Source organism: Hyla sarda, chromosome 5 (assembly GCF_029499605.1).
Source record: "Hyla sarda isolate aHylSar1 chromosome 5, aHylSar1.hap1, whole genome shotgun sequence".
Taxonomy (NCBI): domain Eukaryota; kingdom Metazoa; phylum Chordata; class Amphibia; order Anura; family Hylidae; genus Hyla; species Hyla sarda.
Genome location: NC_079193.1, coordinates 45,280,015 through 45,294,996, shown reverse-complemented (window position 1 = coordinate 45,294,996; position 14,982 = coordinate 45,280,015). Strand labels below are relative to the sequence as shown.

Here is a 14,982-nt window from a genome sequence, read left to right as displayed (position 1 = left end):
CACTATATGGTCATCAGCCCAAATATGGATGACCGATCTGTACTCCGTTCTTGAGATCACAGTAATTAGTGCAGACAGCGCCAAATTTCACATAGAATTGTGGGAATAACAACAACCTGCTAAAGTTTGTTCCTGAAGAAAACCTGTTCTGGAACAAACAAGGTAAAATGGGTATTTGATTCATGTGCTGTAAAAACCTGAACAAATCCACAAGACAAATCCACACACAATGGCACAGATTAAAAAATAAAAGATTTACCTACAGTATGTTGTTTCCTGCCCAAGTAAATGGATTTAAATGGGTTTTCTAGGATTAGAAAAATACTGCTTATCTTCTTGCAAAAAACAACACCACTCCTGTCCACAGGTTGTGTGTAGTACAGCAGATCAGTCCCATTAACTTCAATGGAGACGAGCTGCAATGCCAGATACAACCTGTGGATAGGAGTGGTGCTGTTTTTGCAAAAAGAAGCAGAATTTTTCTAATCCTGGATAACCCCTTTGAAATCAACATCTACACATTTTGATGGAGGTTTGCAGTGAAATCCGCTATGTATGCGGTGTTGCAAACCTTCTTTCCCATAAATCCATGTTGACAAGGTTGGAATCTCCCTGCAAAATCCGGTGGGAAAATTCAACTCTGGTGGAAAAATTCAACACTGTAGAATCTCTGTTGCAAAATCATCTTCCACGGAAATCTCGTTTCCGTGCTTCATCCAAAGAATTGACATGTCAATTCTTTCGGAGGAATCTGCTTGTAAAAGCATTGCCGTCTATGGAGATGGTGCATGTTATTTGCACAATGTTCAGTTATGTTTTCTGGGCAGACATTCTGCAAATTTTACACAGTGTGAACATGGCCTTAAAGGAGATCTCCACTGAAAGTTAACTTATTCCCTAAGTAGCTGATCACGGGGGGGGGGGGGGCGGCCGTTGGGTCCCCCTGCGATCATTGGACGGGACCCGGCGCTCAGCGAGGAGCACGAGCTGCAGCCGGCATTCGCTCCATTAATTTCGATGGGAGCGCCTAAAAGACCCGAGTCTAGAAATGAACTGGGGGTGTGCTGTCTACTGGAGCACTGGGATCCCGTCCCAGGGATCGCGGGGGATTCCAGCAGTCGGACCCCCAGGATCAGCTACTTATCCCCTATCCTGTGGATATGGAATAAGTTAATTTTAGCTGGAATACTCCTTTAAGGTGAATATAAGAAAAGGAAAAATGCAATAAATCTGGTCATCATTTGCAACAGTTTATAATCCGCACCACAGCTTCTGCAACATGTTGAGGTTTCACACTGTATTCCATTGCACATTTCGGCTGCCACAGCATTTCCATGTAAAAATTCCATTAAGAGAAATATACTAGGGCCACAAACCTTTTTTTACCATTCGCCCAGCAACAGTAAACTGAGTGGAGTCATTGGAAGCTCCTAAACCCTTCGACTTCCAGGCTTCTTCTCTTATTGTGATCTGCTGTTTCCTCTCCTCAATGGTCATGTGTGTCCCAGCAGCATCCGTAACCCTTTGCTGCAGACAGAAAAATTCTATTAGTGGGGGGGATGGAAAAAAAACAAAACATTTTCGTTATATCCCCCAACCATCTGAGGCTATATTGTGAGTGTTTTTTAACCAGGGCATGCTGGGAGTTGTGGTTTGCCAAAGCTGGAGGCACCCTGGTTGGGAAACACTGGCAAACACTGGCCAATCAATGCGTAACCTATTAAATATCCTTGAAACACAGGATAAGGCAGTGTTTTCCAACCAAGGTGCCTTGAGCAGTTGTAAAACCACAACTTCCAGCATGCCCGGACAGCCTTTGGCTGTCCAGGCATGCTGGGAGTTGTGGTTTTGCAATAGCTGGAAGCATCATGATTGGGAAACACTGTCGTAAGTCAATGCCTAACTTGAAAAATGGCTATAGATTTTAGCAACAAAAAGAGGTGGCACCAATCTGTAGACCGCTGTTTCGGCGTCCATGCCCTTCATCAGTACATAGCAGGGCACTACGTAGGCGAAAGGCCTCTGACTAGGTTCTCGGGGGGTATTTTGTTCTCCTTGTGGAAACCACCAGCTGGTGTAGGGAGTCATACAAGCAATGCTCCTTGGGAAACCATATGCAAATCAACTTTCCTATGTGAAATAACCCACCATGTACCTCCAAGAGAGAAGCATCTCTGAAACATTCCAAAATGACTCTCAACAGAAACAGCAGCAATATCTAGGACTATGGGGGGACAGATTTATCAAAATCTGTGCAGGGGGAGAGTAGTGCAGTTGCCCATAGCAACTAATCATAGCAAGTAGTCTGATTGGTTGCTATGGGAAACTGCACCACTCTTCGTCTACACGGGTTTTGGTTATTCTCCACCTTAGTCTGTGTGACAAGTGCACCAAACGGCCCCAAAAACAGGTCAGAGCACAACAGACTCCACCGGGTCACTACCGGATCCCATTGACTTGAATGGGGTTCGTCGGAGATCCGATAGTTTACTGAAGTTTAGTGGAAAAAAAAAAAAAAAACAATGCATGCGCTATTTTTTTCTCCGCTAAAATCGACAGAATTGCCAAAAGGAGCTCCACATAGGGGAGCCCGGCAGTAATGTGAACTTCCCCTAACTATTCAGAAAAGAGAGTTCCACACATCGTAAATAAAAACGTATAATATACCGACAGCAAACGTTATAAAGTGAATATTAAAAATTCTGCCCTCCTGCAGTCACTACTATAGGGAATTGTAATGGGGTACTCCACTGGAAAACATTTTTAAATAAACTGGTGCCAGAAAGTCAAACAGATTTGTAAATTACTTCTGTAAAAAAAAAAAATCTTAATCCTTCCAGTACTTATCAGCTGCTGTTATGATCCACAGGAAGTTCTTTTCTTTTTGAATTTCCTTTCTGTCTGACCACAGTGCTCTCTGCTGACACCTCTGTCCATTTTAGGAGCTGTCCGGAGCAGGATAGATTTTGCTATGGGGATTTGTTCCTGCTCTGGACAGTTCCTAAAATGGTCAGATGTGTCAGCAGAGAGCACTGTGTTCAGGCAGAAAGGAAATTCAAAAAGAAAAGAACTTCCTGTGGATCATAACAGGAGCTGATAAGTACTGGAAGGATTAAGATTTTTTAATAGAAGTAATTTACAAATCTGTTTGACTTTCTGGCACCAGTTTGCCCAGTGCTGGAAAAAAAAATTTGAGGGCTCAGGTTGGTTAAAAAAAATTATATGGCATACACAGCTGCCCAATGCCAGGCTGAAAATCTCTAGTGCTTACTGCGGGCACCTAGAACTGAACAATTTCTACTTGGTACCAGAAAAATCAACCACTATAAAGATATATAAAGTCGCAAGCACTGAATTTTGGACCTAAAAACTACATGACGTTAATTGGTGAAGTTTTACTTTAAAAAAAGTGTTACTGTCATTTAACTACATTTTTTGAAGTTACCCAGATATGTCAAAAGTTTTGATAGCACCAGGTTTCACCCCCGAGACCAGCTGCGATTGCTAGTTACAATCCAGTGAAGTGGACGACATCGAGCTTGACTCTTCGGCTGGCCGCCAGATCTGACCTTTTCTCGGCACAGACTTGTATAGCAAAAAAAAGGTCGGATTTGATTGACAGTTGGGGAGTGAGCCGAGCACTGCCGCAAACTTTTCTGCCTAATAACTTGAGATCACAGTGCGTCTCAGGAGTGAAACCCGGTGTAATGAAAACTTGTCTGAGCACGAGTCTGTCAGAAGTTGTTTTTTTATTTAATGACATAGTAACCCTTTAAGTTCTATAATAAAGTGGCAAAACACTAGGAGAGTGTTTTGCAAACAGTGCGTCTCCAGCTGTTGCAAAACTACAACTCCCAGCATGCCCGGACAGCCAAAGGCTGTCCGGGCATGCTGGGAGTTGTAGTTTTGCAACAGCTGGAGACAAACTGTTTGGGAAATACTGCCCTAGAGTGGTAACATAGTCCTTACACCAGTGTCCCCAATGCAAACTATTGTACAACTTCGCACAGATGATTGCTTTCCTTCCAGCAGTTCTAATACTCACTATAGCCTGATGATTTTAATGACTAAAGAAATACAAACATCCGCCAATGTTAACCCCATACTGTCACACAAGATTAAAAAAAAAAAAAACATTGAAAAGTGGAATTTTGGACAGTGCATGCCAATAACCATAACAGGAAGGAAACATCCCTGGCTTTCTGCTCCTCAAAAGGAAGTTCCCTTAGAAACATGACCTTCGCACTATACAGCATTACAAAGCCCATAGTGCGGGACGCGTGTCACTACCAACTGTAGATATTTAAAGGAGTAGTCCAGTCCAGAAAAATCTAGTTTCAGATAGCAAGGGGTCGGACCGCTGGGGCCCCACGCGGGAAGGGGGAGTGTTGACACGCCCCCTCAATTCAACGTTATGGCAGAGCCGGAGACTGCCGAAGGCAGCGCTTCAGCTCTGCCATAGAGTTGTATTGAGGGGGCGTGTCAGTTGCCGCTTCGTGCGGTGGTCAACATGCCTCCTTCCCGCAGGCTGCCGGGGCCCCGTACAGGAGATCGCAGGGGGGGCCTCAGCAGTCAGACACCCCCTGCGATCTGAAACTTATCCCCTATCCTTAGTATAGGGGATACGTTTTTCAGGACTGGAATACTCCTTTAAGGTATATTGTAAAATAAAGAATGTTCAAAAAAGTGCAATTATTTAGCAAAACTAGCTTGTTACAATTCTGATCAGATCACAAGAAAAACAACCCAAAAAAGAAAAAAAAAATCACTTCAATTTATTTTTTCTTTAGCTCAACTAATTTTAACATTTGCATGTTCCAGCGGCGGGGGAGAGCTCGGGAACGCGCTGCCTCCATACACGGCAATGTATTTTCAAGCGGAATCCGTAAAAACCATGAACCTGTTCATTGTTTCTATGAATGCTGGAATTGGGATGACCATAGGCTACCAGGGCATGCTGGGAGTTGTAGTTTTGCAACTGCTGGATGCATCCTAGTTGGGAAACATTGGCTTAAAGGGGTATTCCAGAATTTATTTTTTTAATTGACTATGCTACAGGGGGCTTTTAAGTTAGTGTAGTTCATAATATAGTGTCTGCACTAGAGATGAGCGAACTTACAGTAAATTTGATTCGTCACAAACTTCTTGGCTCGGCAGTTGATGACTTATCTTGCATAAATTAGTTCAGCTTTCAGGTGCTCCGGTGGGCTGGAAAAGGTGGATACATTCCTAGGAAAGAGTCTCCTAGGACTGTATCCACCTTTTCCAGCCCACGGGAGCACCTGAAAGCTGAACTAATTTATGCAGGATAAGTCATCAACTGCCGAGCCGAGAAGTTCGTGACGAATCAAATTTACTGTAAGTTCGCTCATCTCTAGTCTGCACCTGTGTTTGATGGTGGTCTCACAATTCTTATGTGATCTTTGCCCTGATGTTTATTTTTATCAGCATACAAAATGTGTTGTCTTAGGTTTTCCCAGGTTGGAGTGGGGCCCGAGACATTACATCACTAGTCAGGCGATCAGAGGGAGCTTGTCTGCTTCAATGGGTGGAGCGACTGTTGGATGGGGAGAGAGATCATTCTCCACAGAGCTGCAGGGAATTGTCCCAGGTGTGCTTCAATGGGTGGGGTGACTGATGTGTGGAAAGAAAAAAAGTGTCCTCACACTTACAAACAAGGGACCCTGGAACTTTTAGTTGGAGAGTGGGAACTCAAACAGGAAATAGCCATTTCACAAAAAAAAAAAAAAAAAAAAAAAAAATGGTGGACTCAACACAACCATTTACCACCAAGACAAGTGCAGATCCTTCCTAAGCATGTCCAATACTGTCTGGCAGGTGTGTACTAAAGTCACCTTATGGTGAATAGCCCCTTTAAGTTTAAAATTCAAGAATATTTTAGGCTGTTGTAGATATCCTGCAACTCAAGGGGAGCGTTTCATACCCGCATGAAACAGCGTCTGAAATGCCCACCCATGTATCTTTATGGGATACATGGGTGGGCGAGTCGGCCGCAGCATCATGCTGGGGACAGACACGCCCCCTTCCAACAGAAAGCCGGTGCCCCGTACAGGAGATCGCAGGGGGGGGGAGGGGGTCCCAGCACACGGACCCCCCCGCGATCTATAACTTAGCCCCAGGGGATAAGTTATTTTACACTACAGAGGTCCTTTAAATACCATTGCTTGGCAATGTCTCATACAAGCCTACAACTAAAGCTTCTCAAACGTTATGAATATTTGGCTGGGATCTACATTTATGGTGCAGTCACCACAAACTCCAGACATCTGACCGCAGAGGAAAGACTGAATTTCTCTTGATGCCAACAAATCCTTGAAAAAAGCAGCTCCAAATGGAGTCTGGAAGCCCCTCATCTACAGAATAACCATCCTGTAATGGACTCTATCCCATAGACTGAACACCATGACTGCGCTCAGATAAAAGATACTCAAATGATTTCATATGCAAATATGTTTGTTTTACAAACTCGACCCTGCTTTCCCCAAATGGCCGATAGCAGATGGAGATGAGCCCTTTGCAGTCTAGACATATGGCATTTGACCTTTATTGCTCTCGGCTGGGAGATGGAAGGGGGGGGGCTAATCTGTGATGTTCAGAATCCGTTCCAAATGACAAGACGTTCTACCTGTGCCAACCCACTCTAAACTGGATTATATCAGATGGCCTGAGACCAGAGGTACTTGCACTTGTTAGATAAGGCACGCGATGCCAATGTACAGAGGACTAGTCACTCATACTGTTTAGGACAGAAAAGATATTTCCAGCTGTTTCAATAATTTGGGATATTTAGAACTTGTTTGATTTATGGTGTAAAAAGAGGTTTTTATAGCAGTACAGACACAGCTCACAAGGGGTCAAGGTTTCCTCCCATACGTTTTCATGTAAAATGTTCAAATACTTGGCAATTTTCAGATCTTCTTTTAAGACGACATCTACACTAGAAGTGGGGGTTGTCTGTACATTTCAATGGGAAACACCTTTCCGTGCATCTATGACCATCACACAAATAAACTGATGCAAACTTCATTACAAGATTGGAAAACTTAAGCTTTCCAGTGGCTGACTTATTAAAGGGTACTCCACCCCTATACATGCTATCCAAAGGATAGGGGACATGTCTGATTGTGGGGGTCTGGCTGCTGGAGACCCCCACAATCAGACATGTTATCCCCTATCCTTTGCATAGGGGATTACATGTCTAGCAGCAGAGTACCCCTTTAAAGCTTAAATGGGCGATGTAATTTGCAAAATAACATTATATGCATATCTGTAATATACATTGGATAAAAAATGTGTATATTTTTGGGTAAAAAAATGCTGTCTTGTCCCTGCAGCTATTGCCTGTGTGTCTCTGTGTAAGGAGACAAAATACAGAAAGTGTGGGCGGACAAGCAGGGCTCTGTACACCGAGGACAAGCAGGGCTCTGTACACCGAGGACAAGCAGGGCTCTGTACACCGAGGACAAGCAGGGCTCTGTACACCGAGGACAAGCAGGGCTCTGTACACCGAGGACAAGCAGGGCTCTGTACACCGAGGACAAGCAGGGCTCTGTACACCGAGGACAAGCAGGGCTCTGTACACCGAGGACAAGCAGGGCTCTGTACACCGAGGACAAGCAGGGCTCTGTACACCGAGGACAAGCAGGGCTCTGTACACCGAGGACAAGCAGGGCTCTGTACACCGAGGACAAGCAGGGCTCTGTACACCGAGGACAAGCAGGGCTCTGTACACCGAGGACAAGCAGGGCTCTGTACACAGAGGACAAGCAGGGCTCTGTACACAGAGGACAAGCAAGGCTCTGTACACCGAGGACAAGCAGGGCTCTGTACACCGAGGACAAGCAGGGCTCTGTAGACAGAGGACAAGCAGGGCTCTGTGCACTGAGGACAAGCAGCAAGAACCTAATGTGTTGTGCCTCATGGATCTTCTACTTATCCAAAATCACCTTCCATCTCCAAGGATGACGTTCTGCAAACATCACCGGACTTGACTCTCTCACTCTATTATTACTGACCTTGAAAGTAAAGAAAAAAATATAAAAAGAATATAAGAAAGAAAAATGTGCTATGGGAAAGTATAACAAACCAAACAGCAACCAGCCAGAGCTGCGTGTATTTTATAGGGTGGTACCAATGAGGAAATGCATTTTGGCAGCCGTAGGAAGACTCACATGGCCGAGTTAAAGGGAGAAAAAGAAGCAGTTATAGGCAATATGAGCAAGCTAAAAGTTATAAACAAAACAAAAAAAAAAGCTTAGTTTTAACACTCGTGTGACTGGTTATTTTACTGACTAGCTGGTAAATGCACTCAGGACATCAGGGTTCACGCCTTGTACTGACCGTTTACATATACAGCAAATAAGGATGACTAATCTGTATGGCAACGTAGTTGTTTGGCCTTCGGTATATGTGAAGTTACTGGGAACATGAACTGATCAACTGCATTATGCTGTGATCTAATGTAAAATCACTTTCATGCTGCCTGAACCACAAGTCACTGGAATGGTCCCAGTGGCTTCTTCCCTCCCCACCATCCATGATTGATAAAACTCTCTCTATATACCCCAAACAGGGAGGCGACACCAGGTACGGCCCAAAAGACTCTTAGTTCAGGCAGCAAGAAAGTGATGGCAGGTTCCATTAAATCCACCTGAAAATTCTCAAATTGTCCTTGTTTAGCAAACTTACTGACATCTGAACCCCCTGCCATGAATAAAGGCCGGATATATGCATTCAATAGCTGTCGACTATGGGCTCAGTTGGCTGACCTCTCTCTCCTGGCTTCCCTACAGGCATGCACACTCGGCCAAGTGTTCTGAATGGGGTGAGGGGAGGTACGCTGCTGGTAGACACATCTGGCACCGGCTTATCTTTTATGGAAGGATCTGACATACTAATTCTACTGCCCATTCTTCTCTACCATTACATCTACCATTAGGAGAGTGAGTCAAGAGGCCACCACTCATTAGATGGCCAACAAGTGTCAATGAAATTGATGGGCTCAATCAACTGAAATGTAATGTGTATGTTCGGGACAGAGATGTCCATTTGGTTTTTCTCCAATAAATCACCTGTGTGTCAGGACCTGCACCATTGCTTTATTCAAGTGAATTTGCCTGCGCAATGGGAAAAAGTGTGAAGGAACCGCACCACTGAGTTGCGTAGAATCAGAAGTCAATCAGGCAATTATTGTCCCATCCATAACCATGGGAAACCCCCTGCGTTCAATAGGGCCAATCTTTGGTTAAGACATATTCTGAGAAAAGCTAGGTAGAGATGTCAGTACCTCCAGATACATTAAAAAAACAACAAATAGGTGAAATAATGTTTATCAAATCTGACAGAAGGCAACTTGATAGATTTAAGGTGGATAGGTTATGAGTAGGGACCCGGGAAGGAGGTTGCACAAAAGGGGGCTCATAGTTTGATCAAAGTGTTCAATAACCTTATGTTCATGAATCCTCCCTGTGCAGACCAAGTATTCCTCCTCCTCTCTAAATCATTTTAAATAAATCATTGTTTGCATGGAAACATTTGAAAATCTAACTTCTCTTGCAATTTTTCACTGGACATACTAGTGGTCTTTGTTATGAATGGTTCCCCAGCATCTGTCGTTTTGTGCTCCCACTTTCTGGAAGACTCGGGCCCAGTTTCTTAAGAGAAGCAACAGTGATATTTGCTGGTGCACATGGTTTCCTCACCTGATGTATAGGAACAAAATACTGGCATTTATAGGCAGCAGGTATAGCAGGAGTGTAAATAGAAGCATAGACAGGTTCCTATGGACAGAGGCAGAAGCAAAGCAAGAAAATTAGAAGAAAGGAGTGAACATAAAATAAATAAAAACTAAAGGCTAGCTTAAGTAGCAGCATAGAGCGACAGAGCAGGCAGGGGACAAAACATGGAAAAAAACAAATTTGATAATTCCTTATGTGCCATCAGAAGCCATACAGAACCCATGCAATATATACAGCCAGAGCCCAAAGTAATGACTATATGTTCCTGCATATAACTCTATAAGCCCAGCCCTACACAAGTCAGTCTCCACCGCCTATACAGAGGTATGTGTGGTGCACAAAGACTGGATCCAGGTTCACAGAGCTTGAAGTATGCAGTAACCTCAGTTTGAACACAGCACAAAGCATATATATCAGCACCAATACTTCATATATCAATAGTAGACCTAGCCATATCTGGGGACATCACTTTAAAGCCGCACAAAGAAGCGTATGACAGCGCACAGCCAATATTAGAAACACTTCTTCCAAGCCATAGTGGCATAGTCCGGCTTACCCACAGCTGATTAGACAGGGCATAATCATCCTTAATATCTCCTTCTTCCTACAGGTTAAAACAAACAGGGTGATGAAGTACAAAGACCCAAGTGAAGCAATACTTCATACATCAAAGGTTACAGGCAGCCCCAACCCTATACTTAACAAGGGCACCGGGGGCATTTACTAATACACTCTTAAGATTACACCATGTGGCCTCCATTAACAGCAGGTTTTATATTCAACAAGCTATACAGTGTGTTCTTTATGAGTTACAAGGAGAGATTTGGAAGACCGGACCCTCTTTATAAGTTATGGAGCCATAATATATTGGTGCTAGGCTAGTATACATGATAGGTTATTACTCATACAACCTACTGAATTATTCATGCAGTATAGATTTGTAATCTTAAAGACTTAATAGAAGTGCAAAAATTAGCCCAAACTATTTACACAAGATCTCTATCTGCTCTTCACTTTGCAGTCCCAGGCTGTCCCCTAAAGCAACATCCAGATCAGCTACATCTTCTGCTATATTAAGGTCACTCACAGTAGCTGCCGGACAACATGTCCATTGACCTTTTATGAGGTAAAAAAAAAAAGTTGCATGGGGGAAACCGAACAAAAGTCATTGGACTGAAGTTGCAAAACTTTCCTTAACTTGGCAACCAAATCATTGTATACCTGTTGTAACACAAAACAATATATAAAGCTGCATATAAAACGGGACACTATAAACTTATCCCATTAGAATCGGTCTTGTATTTAAGGCTTCCTCCCCATCACATTCATGGTACTGTATAGGTTTGCCATGTGTGTCCAGAAAATTCCGGAAGCAGAGAGTAAATTTATCCATAAGCCCCCATCAACTGAACAGACCCACCCAAATGGAGGCCAACATTGCACTCTTTTGGTCTCAGTTGGTGGTTCCAGTTTTGTTGCTGGATGGAATAGTGCAGATCTCTACACGATATCAGAGCTGAACCCAGTTAACTCATTTTAATCGAGTTGGGCTGTATATCAGACACAGCCCACTAACAGGTGTGGTGCCATTACTGGAAAAAGGCAGCCATGTTTTTCTCTATTCTTGTATAACCCCTTCATACTGAGGATTTCCGTGGAGGCCCGCCATTATGTTAACTCTTATGAGAAAGAAAGGATTTGCAACGTCCTGTGCGCCAAGATCATCCACTATATGTAAGTGACGCTCTACCCGGTTCTGAAATGACCTCTTTGTTGGGATAAGAATCTATGGTACTTCATCCATGTCATAAGTTTTGGACGTTATATAAGAGGGACAGGATATAGAGGTCCATGTTGAGTCCAATTTCTCATGCCAGATTATACTGGTTCAAAAACCTAGCATATTGAGAAGCATCCAACCAGATATAAAACCATCTTTGAGAAGGCCATATTTCTTTAAAAAAAATTGGGGTAATAGGACTTTTCTGATTGTGATACCATACGAAAAGGTGGTATATCACTATTTGGGATGTCATAGTTCTCTTTAGACACACGTGCTACCTTTTACCCCCAACTGGGTTCGGCTGATGGTACTTTTAGTCGTAGGATACGACTACTGTTAGTGTGGCGAGTTGTGGAGGAAGCATGTGTATCTTACGTTTTTCGATGGGTTTGTACATGTACAAAGAACAACAAGTACTTTTCTTTGATGTCTGTCATTCTAAGTACGGTATGTCTGTTTTGGCAAACAGGCCTTTTTCTTTTTTCTTCCTTTATTTAATGCTATACTGTAACTGACGTATGCATTTTCAGCATCATTAAAACAAGTAAAAAAATTAAATCAATCAATCAAAACATTCAAAACAGCTGCAATACCACACATATCCCTTCTGTACGTGTGAATGCACCCTTAAAAAAAGGCCAAAATCATGGTACTTCTAACGCACTCTTTTCCAAACTGTGTGTTGCCAGCTGTTGCAAAACTACAACTCCCAGCATGCTGGGAGTTGTAGTTTTGCAACAGCTGGAGACACAATGTTTGGAAAAGAGTGGTCTAAAGGAACATTGCAATGCTTTTAAAGGCTGGTCTTAGGTAAAATTTCGCACAGTCAGACACCAGGCTATTAATAAACACTATGGGGAAGATTTATCAAAACCTGTGCAAAAAAAAAAAAAAGTTGCCCATAGCAACCAGATTGCTTCTTTCATTTTGCAAAGGTCTTGTTAAAAATTAAAGAAGCAATCTGATTGGTTGCTATGGGCAACCTTGACAGGTTTTCATAAATCTCCCCCTATGTGGCAGCCTGAATTTTCACAATCAATGCCAGTTCTGAGCATTATTTATAGTAAATGAGGTGGGTTGTGGAAAATCGCACATTTATGAACAAATGAGCTTGAAACTTTATTATTTATACCATAAACCAGCGTATAGTTATAATAATAAAGTCAAATGTTGTTCCTGCCCTGACTTGTGTAAATGCAGGACTAAATGGTATTTTAGATTCTGAACCATATTGTTTCTTAGATTTGTATTCCCTCTACAGGCCGTGCCAATTATATTTGATGGTAATCTCATTGCAGACAAAGGGAGCCAAAAATGAACTAAGCTAAGACTTGTGAGAACGTCTTACAACAAGGCACATCTGGAGAGAGGTGATTCTCCCACCCCCAAATATAACCCAGGAGAACGGTACAAAAAAAAAAAAAAAAACACAACATTCTGCAACATTTAATGGTTGTGCTTACAATGAATTCACCTTGATTCACCAGCCGCTTCATTTCTGGAAGAGGATTACAAACATTTGTCTAATAAGTTTCCTTCCTGAAGAAACTTAAGTGAACTTATAAAGATGAAGAAGGCGTAGAAGTCTATGGGATCAGACCCCCATCCCCCCAGGACATACCGGATGTAACATATAGGAAATATAATAATCTTTACTGACACATGTTTTAAAAGAGACGACCAACAAGTATAAAATGGCATCAGCGCACATAATGAAAATATACATGGTCAGACTCCTATACAATAGAACCCAAAACTGGATGAAACAGAAATGATGGTACAGCAATACAAGACTGAAATAACAATATAGTGCAGGTAACTACATGGCATAACATAAAGATAACAGTATGCAGTACTGAAAAGCATGAAAACACATGAAAAACAAAACAAAACGTATGTGTACCATGACCAGACCATGCATACCTACCCCAACGCATGTTTTGCTGTTTGGCACTTCTTCAGGGGGCCCCCTGACGAAGCACCCAACAGTGAGATGTGCAATGGAGTATGTGGGTTCCAGTGTATAGGGGTTTGTCCATGTATATGTCCACTATGTGTGCTAGTGCCATTATTATACTTGTTTGTCATCACTTTTAATACATTTATGTCAATAAAGTTTATTGTGTTTTATCACATTTTGTAGTTCGTGCACTGTACTTTTTGGAGTGGTATAGTTAGCTGGTTGATAACTCTGTACACCTATGTGGTAGTGCTTTTCTATTCAGTGATATACAGGAAATATACTTAAGGATAACTTTGTCTTATAAATAAAGGTTTATTGCGATGGCTAATTTAGTCTCCATAACATAAGCTTCTCATGACGAAACTGCAGAACATAATTTTGTAATGTCAGTGGAAAGTTCCGGGATTCCTAGGTGTAGAATAGCATGGCGTACACCCTCCAGCAAACTGTATATCTGCGAAGCTCCCAGGTTTTAAAGCCTAAATAAGTGTTGAGACATGCTCGGGATAACAGAATAGAATTTCAGAGATTACTCAAATAGTTGCAGCAGCTTCTAATTATAAACCATACCATGTATGTGAGCCTAATGGAAACTGAACCCAAGATTATAATCGGGCAGTCCTGACACTTTAAAGGGGTATTCCAGTGAAAAACTATTTTTTATTTATTTTTTATATCAACTGGCTCCAGAAAGTTAAACAGATTTGTAAATTACTTCTATTAAAAAATCTTAATCCTACCAGTACTTAACAGCTGCTGAAGTTGAGTTGTTCTTTTTTTGTCTGACAACAGTGCTCTGTGCCGACACCTCTGTCTTTCTCAGGAACTATCCAGAGCAGGAGAGGTTTCCTATGGGGATTTGCTCCTACTCTGGACAGTTCCTGAGACAGACAGATGTGTCAGCAGAGAGCACTGTTGTCAGACAGAAAAGAACAACTCAACTTTAGCAACTGATAAGTACTGGAAGGATTAAGATTTTTTTTAATAGAAGTAATTTACAAATCTGTTTAACTTTCTGGAGCCAGTTAATATGGAAAAAAAAATTTGTTTTTCACTGGAATACCCCTTTAAGTGTACAAAACTGATGGGTCCCTTTATAAGTCTATACAGTGGTCCCTCTAGTTACAATGGTCATCCTGCAACCAATTCCTATTGTATGTTGAAACCAGAACCCTTTGGAAACCTGGTAATTGGTTCTGAAGGCCCAAAATGTAATCCAAAAATAGGAAAAAAATGAGGAATAAAAGAAAAAATAAGTAGATAACTAATACAGATAAATTAAGTCCTTAAATATAAAAGTAAGAAAGATCTGCTGGGAGCTGTAATCACTGTCTATGTAGAGGACAGGAGCTTCTTCAGGGTCCTATACAGTACACAGTGTCCTAAAAAAAAAGTAACATGGAGCCGTCCTCACCTGGTGTTCACAGGAGCAGCAACTCTAGTACAGGTAAAGAGTACAGAACATGTAATACCTCCCT

The 14,982-nt window shown here is 42.2% G+C and overlaps 1 protein-coding gene across 5 annotated transcripts in view; it reads right to left on the bottom strand.

The window, feature by feature from the left end:
* Positions 1-14,982, bottom strand: part of SVIL (supervillin) — a 316,448-nt gene that overhangs the window by 49,245 nt on the left and 252,221 nt on the right. For all 5 annotated transcript variants that reach the window (XM_056519430.1, XM_056519428.1, XM_056519431.1 and 2 more), the window contains one exon: positions 1,377-1,527. In XM_056519430.1, the coding sequence (XP_056375405.1) occupies positions 1,377-1,527 (151 nt within the window). The remainder of the gene's footprint in view (positions 1-1,376; positions 1,528-14,982) is intronic.